This window comes from Toxorhynchites rutilus, chromosome 1, assembly GCF_029784135.1.
Source record: "Toxorhynchites rutilus septentrionalis strain SRP chromosome 1, ASM2978413v1, whole genome shotgun sequence".
In the NCBI taxonomy this organism is placed as follows: Eukaryota; Metazoa; Arthropoda; class Insecta; order Diptera; family Culicidae; genus Toxorhynchites; species Toxorhynchites rutilus.
In genome coordinates this window covers 72417780-72430507 of record NC_073744.1, presented here as the reverse complement: position 1 = coordinate 72430507, position 12728 = coordinate 72417780, and the positions used below count along the sequence as shown (strand labels likewise).

The 12728-nt window shown below is 43.5% G+C and overlaps 2 protein-coding genes across 2 annotated transcripts; one reads left to right on the top strand and one right to left on the bottom strand.

Annotated features, from left to right (window-relative positions):
- Positions 1-4506: 4506 nt before the first annotated feature.
- On the top strand, positions 4507-8267 carry LOC129782531 (uncharacterized). The gene is made up of 2 exons (XM_055789663.1): positions 4507-6979; positions 7060-8267. The coding sequence occupies exons 1-2, from the start codon at positions 4507-4509 to the stop codon at positions 8265-8267; spliced, it is 3681 nt and encodes a 1226-aa protein (XP_055645638.1).
- A 2219-nt stretch (positions 8268-10486) lies between these two features.
- LOC129777511 (ferrochelatase, mitochondrial) lies at positions 10487-12294 on the bottom strand. Its single transcript, XM_055783822.1, has 3 exons — positions 12064-12294; positions 11775-11943; positions 10487-11509 (listed from the first exon to the last, which is right to left on the bottom strand). The coding sequence occupies exons 1-3, from the start codon at positions 12110-12112 to the stop codon at positions 10549-10551; spliced, it is 1179 nt and encodes a 392-aa protein (XP_055639797.1). The 5' UTR covers positions 12113-12294; the 3' UTR covers positions 10487-10548.
- Positions 12295-12728: the final 434 nt, after the last annotated feature.

The following is a 12728-nucleotide window of genomic DNA, read 5'->3' as shown; positions in this document are numbered from 1 at the left end:
CATTCTGAACTGTGTAAAGGTAATTTTATATTATCAGGCACGTAGCGTAACCGGCACGGCACGTTTCATGCAAGACAAATATTATTGCGTGTGTTTCAAATGTGTATGCCTTAAGGCCGTAGCGTAAACGGCACGTACCGACACCGGCAGACAAATACATGATGTATTCATATCATCAGGCATAGCAACTTCTCTGTACGGACCGGCAGCGCAGACGGAGCGGAGAAATGCTACTGGTGATTGAACCGATGTCGTACCGAAGAGCGACGAACGCACCCACACCACGAACTTCGACGTTGGGTTTGTATGTATGGTGCTACTCGCCCATGTAGTTCGTGCCCGGCACCGGCAAAATATTCTTTTCGAGAATTCCTTCATGCATTTGTCTGAAGCGTGCTGTGTATGCCCGGAGCCGTTCCGCTATATATATGCATGCACATTTGAAACACACGCAATAATATTTGTCTTGCATGAAACGTGCCGTGCCGGTTACGCTACGTGCCTGATAATATAATATTACCTTTAGTGCATCCATATTCTAATACACGCCATTTGACAGCGTCAAACATGTTCGGGTCGCAAATTCAATTTGCGACCACTGTCACTCGCAACTGGAGTTGTGTCTGATGATGAGTTTATATTATAATGGCGGGTTTTTGTAAATGTTGTGTGTTGTGAAATATACAGCCAAATGGTTAAGAGAGCGTCGTATTTTAAGTAATTGGATAGCTTAAGAATCTCCATTCAAATTTTAAGATTGCAAAACTGCCTTCTTTAAATTTTCGCGAATTTGACGATTGTTTCGAGTTAAATATGATTAGCGAATGGGCGCACCTTGTTACGTAGATCTGCCTTGAGCTCACCGAGAAATTTGATAGTTTGGCAATGACAGCTAAATTTGCGACACATCTTGACTCGCGGATCATATCCTCTTGGTCGGGGCCTGAGCGGAACGGCTCCGGGCATACACAGCACAGCACAAATGCAAGAAGGAATTCTCAATAAAGGCGGTTTTATATTATTCGCTAATCATATTTAGGATTTATTTAATGTTATTCATGGTGTCGCCACCTACAACAGTTTAAAACTACAATGCCCTCTTTCGAATCAACATGCCTGGAACCAGTACTAAATTTAGAAAAATTAAATGAAAATCATTTAATTATATTATTTAAATGGTTAAACCCCGTAGTCCCGACCCTTATTCAACAATAATAATATATAGACTTTATTCTCAGCTAGTCGCGAATAATTTTGACTCCGAAATTTGGAACTAAGAGATATGTTTACGTAAAGAATACAACCAAAATCAAAACAAAAGCCCAGACAAAACCCAAACGAACCATCCGTCTCCGTCAAATATTCTTTTCTACAAATCCTGCCGGTCGTATTCGATGAACGGTCGCTGACGGGCTGTTAAGTGCGATTCACTTACAACATCCACGTCACGTTCACGTCCCGTCACGTCACGACACGGCAATGATTCTACCATGCAATTCTCATGAAAACATTCACATACACCAGCAACGTAACGACCCGTCAGCATACGTTCAACGAAAACGACCGGCAGGGTTTGTAGAAAAGAATAATTGACGGAGACGGACGGCTCGTTTGGTTTTTGTCTGGGCTTTGTGTCTCGGCTTTTGTTTTGATTTGGTTGTACAGTAATTTACATCTACATCGACATTAAGCTAACTGAACAGATCTGTGATGCAACACGTTTAATTAGACATTTTTACCTCTAGTTGGACATTTTTGTAAACATTGAGTTCGGGGCCCAAATTATGACCCCACATTGAAAGTCGCCACCAGTCGCAAATGTCCAATTACTGGTCAAAACCGACTCCAATGCGACACTGAGTGGTGCCTCAGCATATCGCTTTATAAGTTACTTACTGTACTTTTTATGTCAACATATCTCTTAGTTCCAAATTTCGGAGTAAAAATCATTCGCGACTAGTTGAAAGAATTATTCTATTTATTATTTGTATGATACGAAAAAGACTATAGTAGTCATAGCAGTAGTGTAGTAGGTAGTCTAAAAAGCTTCACGGTAGTCGTAGTCGAAAAGCTCCACTGTAGCGAATACACGACTGCACTATTTTCCGATAGGTGCCGATCATTTCGAGCAGTACGAAATTACTCTACTGTCGTAACATTGTTACAATATAAAAAGGCGTGGCATCCATGATACCGGCTCTCAGTTTTGAATGTCCAATTAACAATTGGCGCACGGCCGGCCATCATTTGAATGTTAGAATAGAAATAGTTTAGTATAATAAATGTAGTGTTAATCGTCAAATAAAGAGTTCGTCTTGTGTAAATGTAACGAGTAATAAAGTGTTCAAATTGTTGTACCATAATTAGTTTGTGATCACGTGCAATAATTAAGCTCGAATAGAAAGAAGCTTTCTTCGATGCTTTATACCAAAGAAAGCAGCCCAACAAATAAAGGGAAAGCGCGATTTATTCACCCCGGAAATCTAATACGCGTCGGGAATTGGAAGGACCACTATTTTTCGGAGGTCACAACATTGGTGCCGTGACCAGGATAGTGGTTCTTTGGAAACGTACCGACGCAGAGACGCCATTGGGTCTTTGGACAATTGAATTGGCGCCATTTTCCTCGTTACACAATCACGAGGCGCCATCACGATCAATGTGAATTTACTGGGCGCTGCCATCACGAATCAGGATTGAGGAGAGATTGAAATATAATACAAGGCTCATTAGACAGGCCTTCAAGGTGAGGACCTGTCCAACTATTCACAATTCGCTTTCTTCTCTACCTGGTCGTTTTCTTGGTCCTACATTTCAATCTACTTCGACGGAGTTCTTGGTGGCCGGATACTAAAACGGTTCTTACGCGTTAATTGGACTACTGGAGGACTCGTAAGGACACTTCTAATACAGCTTGGTGGACGTTAGACGATATCGAGTGTTTGAGAGCTTCTGGACTGACTGGGGAGTGCAAAATTCAAATTTGGACACCAGACGACGGTGGGAAAAGCAGAGACAACTTTTTTAATTTAATACAAGGCCTATTTGACAGGCTCACCAGGTGAGTTCCTGTCCAACGAACAATATTCTCTTCTGGGAGGTACTCTGCTGGTTTCTTTGCTTCACAGTTCTTGCTTGTTATTCGTGAATTCTATCCGGTGCCAGCAGCATGTCAACGTCGAGGAAGTACAAGGCCTTGATACGCAGCAGGGACTGCGTCATCAACTTCGTGGAACGGATGGACCACTTCCTGAAAACAACACAGGAATTCGATGAGTAAGCGGTCAAGATTCGTTTGGAGAAGCTCGATCAAAAATATCAGGAGTTCGAGGATCTCCAGAGCGATATCGAAGGCATGGAGGACAACGAAGAAAGCTTACTGGATTACCAGCAGTCGAGGGCCGATTTCGAGGATAAATATTTCGAGGTAAGGGCAGGGTTGGCGAGAAAATTAACTACAGAACATGCGACACCAAATACTGCGACTACACACACAAACAACGTCCCTCATGTACATGCTTCCGTGCGACTTCCTCAAATAAACCTACCAGAGTTTGATGGCAATTTCCAAAATTGGCTTCCGTTTCACGACACTTATGTGGCTTTAATCGACTCCTCGGTGGAACTAACCGACATACAAAAGTTCCATTATTTGCGTGCTTCTCTGAAGGGCGATGCTTTGAAGTTGATCGATTCTTATGCGATGAGTGAGGCTAATTACAGGGTGGCTTGGGATAGTCTGGTTGATCGGTTCTCCAACAAATACCTCCTCAAGAAACGTTATTTGAACGCCTTGTTCGAATATCCTAGAATCAAGAGGGAATCAGCGACTGGCCTGCATGAACTCATCGACTGTTTCGAACGTAACACGAAGATCCCGGATCAACTAGGGGAGAAGACGAATGTATGGGGAGCGATGCTGGTGCATCTAATGGTCTCGAAGCTGGACGAGGTCATTCAGAAGCGTTGGGAGGAAAATGTCACACCGGATAGAGAACCGTCGTACACTTCATTGGTCGAATTCCTCAAAAGGCAAACTCGGGTGCTGGATGCTGTCTCTGTCGATCAGCAGATGTTCTCCACGTCTTCGTCGTCATCCAGTGGTAGCAAATTCCGTCCAACTAAAGTTTCGGTTAACTCGGCGACTGAGAACTCGCTCCCAAGCTGCTTCGCCTGCAGTGAGAAGCATTGGATTACTCGGTGCCCAACTTTCGCTAGTCTTCCGGTGGATAAACGGCTGCAGCTTACAAACTCCAAGCGGCTCTGCAGCAACTGCCTGGGTCGGAATCATTTAGCTAGAGATTGTCCGTCTAAATTTTGATGCAAAACGTGCTCCAAAAACATAATTCGTTGCTGCATCCTGGTTTCCCTGGTTCTGGATCTAGTTCTGCTCCTATCCCCACTTCAACGAATGAAAACGGTAACACTTCTGCTCCATCAATTTCCGGCGGCGCTTCGAACTCTGGTCAATTGGTTTCTAGTTCGGTAGCATCAGTTTCAACCAACATGGCGATGGGGCAGTCAAAGTCACACTCATTTCTACTCACGGTTTTGCTAAACGTGAAGGACGTATGGGAAAGGGCCCACCACGCAAGGGCACTTTTGGATTCTGGTTTCCAAGTCAACCTGATATCGGAAAATCTCTGCAAGCTGCTTCAATTATCACGGCGGGATAGGAAGGTGGAAATAACTGGAATAGGACGATCACGAAGCCGCACGGCTTTCGAAGTTTCCACCACAGTTTCTTCTCGGGTGCAGAATTTCTCGACGTCATTGGACTTTCTGGTTCTGGGGCAGGTCACCGACGACCAGCCATCTGTCTCGCTTCCACAAACTCAACGGAAAATTCCACCCGATATGGTTCTAGCCGATCCTGAATTCAACATCTCTGGTCCGATCGATTTGGTATTGGGTGCACAGTACTTTTACGATTTCCATGTACGCGATGGTGGCCGGTTGCAAATTCGCAAGGTCGACGATACGCTTCCAGTATTTGTCAATACGGTGTTCGGATGGGTGGCAGCCGGCGAAGCAAAACGCATGGATGAATCAACACGGGTCAGCTGTCACGTTGCCAAGGTAGAATCTCTGGACAAGGCAATCGAAAAATTCTGGACGGTTGAAGAGTTGACGATCAAAACGCCACGGTCACAGGGAGAGGAGGACTGCGAGACGCACTTCGTGAACACATTCACACGCGATGACACCGGCAGATATATCGTGCGATATCCCAAACGCATGAACTTCAGCAGCATGGTTGGCGAATCGAAGCAGACGGCTCTGCGACGATTTCTTCAGACAGAGAAACGATTGGAACGAGACCCAAACCTACGATCGCAGTACGTGGATTTCATGAGGGAATACATCAAGCTGGGTCACATGAAATACATCGGTGAAGCAGACGATTCTCGCTTGGATAAAGATAAAATGGTCTGCTACCTTCCCCACCACCCGGTATTTAAGGAATCTAGTTCCACCACAAAGGTACGGGTAGTCTTCGATGGATCGGCGAAAACGTCCACAAATCATTCGCTGAACGAAGCTCTACTCACCGGCTCTACGATTCAGGATGAACTCTTGGATCTGATGCTCCGCTTCCGGAAACATCTTATCGCTTTGGTCGCTGATGTCACGAAAATGTACCGGCAAATCTTAATCCACCTCGACGACATTCCCCTTCAACGAATCCTGTGGCGATGTGATCCATCAGAACCAATTCAGGTGTACGAGCTGCTAACCGTCACGTACGGCTTGTCCCCATGGTCATTTCTCGCCACACGTGTGCTGAAGCAACTGGCTTTGGATTCCGCTCACAACTACGAACTTGCAGCACGGACCGTGCAAGAAGATTTTTACATGGATGACTTTCTCTCGGGAGAAAACACAGTAGAAGAAGCCATAAAACTCCAGAAGGAAGTCCAATCACTACTGGCCGAAGGGGGCCTCGAGCTGCGTAAATGGAGCTCCAATAGTCCAGAAGTCCTGGAGAACTTACCCATCGGAGCGCTTGAAGGAGAAACAATGCTGCACTTCGTAGCGGACCAGAAAATTAAAACGCTAGGAGTGGGGTGGGAAACCGGATCAGATCAGCTTTGCATCGAAGTACAACCATCTACGAACGAAGGCATTTGGACAAAACGCAAAATTTTCTCGGCAATTGCGAAACTCTACGACCCACTCGGATTGGTCTCACCGGTTGTGGCATGGGCCAAGATAAAGATGCAACAACTTTGGCTGTCAACTTTTGACTGGGATGATCCTATATCTGACGATATCGCCCGGAAATGGGAGGAATTCGCGGCCCAATTGACCCTTCTGAAAGGCTACAAGGTTCCTCGGTTCGTCTTTCTGGACGATTCGATCTCCACACAATTTCACATCTTCACCGATGCGTCCGAAGTTGGGTATGGTGCCTGCCTTTACACACGTTTAACCGGCAAGGAAGGTCAAATTAAAACCGAGCTCGTCGCGGCAAAATCACGGGTTGCCCCTCTCAAACGGCTTAGTCTGCCGCGGCTCGAGCTCTGTGCTGCACTTTTGGGGGCGAAACTATACGCCAAGGTTTCAGCAGCGCTGCGGATGGAGGGTATTCCTTGCTGGTTCTGGTCGGACTCAACGGTCACACTCCACTGGATACAGGCACCACCCAATACTTGGCAAACGTTTGTTGGGAACCGAACGTCTGAAATTCAACAGCTAACTCATGGCCATAGCTGGAACCACGTGAAGGGAACAGAAAACCCGGCGGACCACGTTTCTCGCGGAATGCTTCCCCAGGAATTCGTTGCTAATACCATCTGGCGACACATTCCTTCCTGGCTAGCGAAATTGGATGAATATTGGCCTAAACACATAACTGGTACCGGAAGATCTACTAGAACGGCGAAAAACGGTACTTGTGATACATCAACCACAGGAGCATTCTTTCCTATTTTACCGGTACTCATCCTTCTGGCGTTTGGTTCGGATCATCGCTTTGGTTCTTCGTTTTCTGAATCGTTGTCGTCGCAAACCTAACCCAAACCAAACCCTATCCCTATCCTCACCAACTCGCATCAGTCGGGGAGCTAGAGCACGCCAAAGAAACGCTTACGAAGATTGCACAGCAGGAGATGTTCACTGAAGAGTTTAAGGAGCTCGTTAAAACTCGATCCGTTTCCAACAAATCATCGTTGAGGTTACTTGGTCCATTCCTCGACGAAAAAGGTATCATCCGACTCGGTGGCAGACTTGAACACTCTTCAGAGAACTATCAGACCAAGCACCCTATGATCCTACCTAAAATACACCCACTCACACGCCTCATCACCAAACACTATCACGAACTCTGCATGCACTCTGGTCCTCGCATGACTTTAGCCACGATGAGGCAAGAATTCTGGCCGGTGAACGGTAAAGCCATCGTCAATCTTGTGTGTCGCAAGTGTCCGCAATGCTTCCGCCAAAACCCTGTCCCTGTCACGCAACCCGTTGGTCAACTACCGCAGCCTCGTACAGCACCTAGCAGAGCCTTCACTGTGGTCGGAGTGGACTACTGTGGACCCGTGTACACGAAACCAGCGCACCGAAGAGCAGCACCACGAAAGGCATACATCGCCGTGTTTGTCTGCTTTGCATCCAAGGCTGTACATCTCGAACTGGTCTGTGATCTGTCCACGGAAGCCTTCATCGCAGCTCTACGTCGCTTCATCGCTCATCACGGAATGCCAACTGAGATTCACTCGGACAACGGTACGAATTTCCAAGGGGCAAACAACACACTCGCCGAACTGTACCGTCTCTTCGAAAATAAACGCACCCGGGAAGCAATTGTCAGCGAATGCAGCAAACATCGGATCCAGTGGCACTTTATACCGCCGAGAGCACCGTCCTTTGGTGGCCTATGGGAGGCTGCTGTAAAATCTGCGAAGACATCTCTGGTGAAAACACTCGGCAACACCCAGCTTTCCTTTGAAGAATATGCGACTGTGCTGGCCCAGATTGAAGCGAATATGAACAGCCGACCTCTGACGTCCCTATCAAGCGATCCAACAGAGCTGGATGTCCTCACTCCCGGGCACTTTCTCATCGGGTCGCCGCTTATCAGCCTGCCGGATCCGAACTACACCCACGTACCAACCAACCGACTCAATCACTATCTGCAGCTACAGAAACTCATCCAACAACACTGGGACCGATGGAGGAGGGAATATCTGACCGAATTGAACCACCAGCGGGAGAAATCCTCACTTCCGATGGATATCCGAGTCGGACAAAAACACAAATAGCTAAAAAGGGAGAAGATTAGTTAGTAATTTTGATCAAAAATTGCATTCCTCGGTGAAATTGTTGCTCCGTGCATGTCATGCCTTTTGTTTTTGTAAATTTGAGCTGTCAAATTTAGGTGGCCGGCTATATATGATACGAAAAAGACTATAGTAGTCATAGCAGTAGTGTAGTAGGTAGTCTAAAAAGCTTCACGGTAGTCGTAGTCGAAAAGCTCCACTGTAGCGAATACACGACTGCACTATTTTCCGATAGGTGCCGATCATTTCGAGCAGTACAAAATTACTCTACTGTCGTAACATTGTTACAATATAAAATGGCGTGGCATCCATGATACCGGCTCTCAGTTTTGAATGTCCAATTAACAATTGGCGCACGGCCGGCCATCATTTGAATGTTAGAATAGAAATAGTTTAGTATAATAAATGTAGTGTTAATCGTCAAATAAAGAGTTCGTCTTGTGTAAATGTAACGAGTAATAAAGTGTTCAAATTGTTGTACCATAATTAGTTTGTGATCGCGTGCAATAATTAAGCTCGAATAGAAAGAAGCTTTCTTCGATGCTTTATACCAAAGAAAGCAGCCCAACAAATAAAGGGAAAGCGCGATTTATTCACCCCGGAAATCTAATACACGTCGGGAATTGGAAGGACCACTATTTTTCGGAGGTCACAACATTATTATTGTTGCATAAGGGTCGGACTATGGGGTTTAAGCATTTAAATAATTGAATTCAATGATTCTCATTGAATTTTTCAAAATTTAGAACTGATTCTAGGCATGCTGATTTGAAAGAGGGCATTGCAATTTAAAATTCTTGTAGGTGGCGACACCATGAATAAAATTAAATAAATCATTCGTTTGGCATTTGACGCGACGGTGCTGGTGGAAGCATTGACTGCATGTGTGAATTGGTGGAGACTAGAGATGGGCAAAACAGTTCACTTTAATGAACCGTTCAGTGGCCAACCGTTCACTTAAGTGAACTAGTTCTTTTGAACAGTTCACTCACTCTTTCGTACATTAGAGGGATATGCCAAATCATGTATAAAAAAGTGTGAAATGTTATGTAGGACTGTTCTTTTCATTCATAAAATGCTGTTTGTTATCCACCGTTTTCTCTGTGTCCGAATTTTGTTAAAAATATCTTAGCAAAATAGAAAATCAAACCATGATTTTGAAATTTTGATCTAGTTTGAACCGTGATTTATTATTTTCAGCACAAACTAGCGTTGCGCTGTTTTTCTACAATGTTTTGCAATAACTGCTATAGCAAAACTGTACCAAAACGCGAAAGACTTTCTCGAAATTATCAAGCACAATATGATATAATATAAAAACATTTCATATCAGCGACACAAATTTTTATTTACTGTTGAAAAATACTGTTTGAATCGTTTCGCTTTCAACTGTATTTTTTTGTGATTGCATATCTTACTGAAATATTTACCCTCAACTTAAAAATATGAAATTAAAACTTTATTTGATAAATAATCGAACAATCCAATTTAAGAACCATCCTGTCCTGAAATATTGCGTTTTGTTATGAAAACATCTTATTTTTGTTATTTCATGGGGCTTTCTTTTGTTTCCATTCGTTAATTTGAGGACTATTTACCTTGCAGCAGCATTCGTGCATAACTCGTTCGCTCGCCTTGCTCTTGTACACCGATCACCATACACAGTTCGTTCTGAACTGTACGCACAGTTCAGCCAGCGGTCAGTTCGTTCTGAACTGTATACACAGTTCCGCCAGCGGTCATCGTAAACAGTTCGTTCTGAACTGCATACACAGTTCATCGTTCACCGTTCAGTTCGTTCTGAACTGAACTGTATACACAGTTCAGCCAGCGGTCTAATTTAAACTATTTTCTATAAGTTTACAAATATTCTCACCAAAACTTACCATTATAATATAAAGTTATCTTTAGACATAATTTTTGTATGATATTTTTTCATTACTTGCAAGCAAAAGTGATTTTCATAGAGTACTAATTTGTTATGGGAAAAATAATTTTCATTCATAATTTTTATTTTAAAAGTGTGTTCATTTCTTCTGGAAACCCATATTGTCATGCCTACTCTCCCATTTCGTAATACGAAGCTCAATGCCGTCAACGCGGATTATTACTTTGATACAACAGTATCAAAATCGAAATCGAAAGTTCACCCTTGTATTCTCATGAGTTTCGCATATTTTATTTATTGAAATAGCAGTAGAATTCTCCAAAAACCATGATTTTTATTTTTCAATGTCTATTGCAACACATTCCTAACCCTTTTTTAGCTACATAGTGCTTGGAACCATTGTTTGCTTGCTAAGCACTTTGTATTAACACATGCAGGACATCTCAGCAAAAACTTTGGATTCACTCGGTGTCCATTTCTCAGATGATTAGATACGATATCCGTCAGTGCATCAATAAAAAGCGGATGATCATTTGGAGCGGCAGCCCTTCCAATCTTTTCAGCTCCCACCTCGTGGGCTAACTCCTGGCAGTACTCAATGTCCAGTTCGTGTAAAGTTTCAATATGCTCGTTTACGAAGGCAATCGGGATAAGTATGAAATTTTTCTTCCCCTGCTTTACGTAACCCTTGATCGCGTCCTCCGTGAATGGTTCCAGCCAAGGAAGTGGACCCACCTTCGATTGCCACACTAAACAGTACGGATTGCAATACAGCAACTCTTGCATCACATTTTGAACAGTAGCGCCGATTTCCGTAGGATATGCATCTCCACGATTGACTGCCTTTAGAGGGAGGGAATGTGCTGAAAAAAGTAGGATTACATCCTTTCGTTTGTCCTCGGGAAATTTATTAAGCTCTTTCCGGATGTTATCGGCAAATGTTTTCGCAAGTAGCGGATGTGAGCCCCACCGATCAATGACGCTCCATTTAGCCCCGCTCAATCCATTTGATTTATCCTTGTAATGCGAAAAAATCGCATTGAAGCTGGAACCGGACGTTGCGCAGCTATACTGAGGATATTGGGAGAACAAAACCACCCGCTCGGGTTGATCTTGTTCCACTTCTTTCATAGTATCTTCAGTGAGAGGGTTAACGTAGCGGAAGGCCACGTAATGTTTGTGCGGAGCCGTTTCTGGCGAGGCTTTGTCCAGCTGTTCGACCAGTAGTTCACCCTGAGTATTGGTCCACTTCAATATAGGTGAGCCGCCGCCAATCTCTGAGTATTTTTTCTGAACCTCTGGTGTACGTCGTTTAGCGATCCAAGGACCTAGTTTGCTAAAAGTGTAAAAGAATTATGGTTGATCGATTTGCGATGTCTAGAATCTGGTGACCTATATATCTGTGACCTATGTGAACTGACTTTAAAAAATATTCAAAAACTATGTTATCTGTTCTACTATAAGCAAGTCCAACTGCATTCTGAATGCGCAAAGATAAAAATGTAGCTGAGGAATGAACAATAACGTGGATCTTAAGTATTAGCCGAACCGCAAAATTCTTCCAAATGTTCGAGATCACTATCCCAACACGAGATTCTTACCTTTGCACAGGTAACTGAATCATATCTCTATCGGTCATTATTCTGTGTAGATAATCGTGGACCTGGTCAGTATTTTGTGGGCCACCCATGTTGAGCATAACAATAGCAGTACGCGGTTTTGAATGCCTTATGCTTTGCACGCTGAACCATCTTGAGCTGTTCGATGTTCCTGTGCGTCGTCAAGCAAAGCAAAAGATAAAAAAGAATATCAATGGATCGGCGTGTCCGAATGATTCGATTAGATAGCTACAACAATTGAATTCCAGTACTTCGTTCACTGACCACTTACCTCCCAAAGATGATAAAACTCTTCTTGACATTAAGCTAATTTTCAACATTATTAAAATGTAACTTCATGAAATTGTAAAGAAACAAAATAAGTATAATAATAGGCTGTCAACCCGTCCGCTGTTACAATAAAGAAGTTTTGCTAATTTCTTTATATATTAGGGAGCAGTCGGTGAATCCATCGAACCGCAGTGAATTGACATAATATTTACTTTCTAAATGGCAGAAACTGCAATCAAGTGTTTGAGAGACCGATTAGCCAAACGGGAGAGTGAGTAACGAGTTGAAATTTACATTCTCGTGAGCATGATGTGCAGGAAACATTTCACTGTTGCACGCAAGGTTTTGTATTACTGAATTATTTTGAAAGATTGCAATTTGATCACTGCATTTCAAAACTGTTTGCCGTTTCTATCTTTATGTGCTGAATTCAGAAAATGTAGTGAATTCTAATTAACCCTCCTGTACTGACGTGCAAAATCGTAATTCGTATACTCGCGCACAGTGTCACAGACCGAAAATTGAACTTCCCTGTAACATTGCCGTATCTGTATCTTTTTGGTTTTATGATTATTTATTTAAAGAAGATGGTATAATTGAATGGAAACACTCCAGAAAATATATTTACTTCGTCTCCATTCAGTTTTAATAGTCATCTAATTTAGT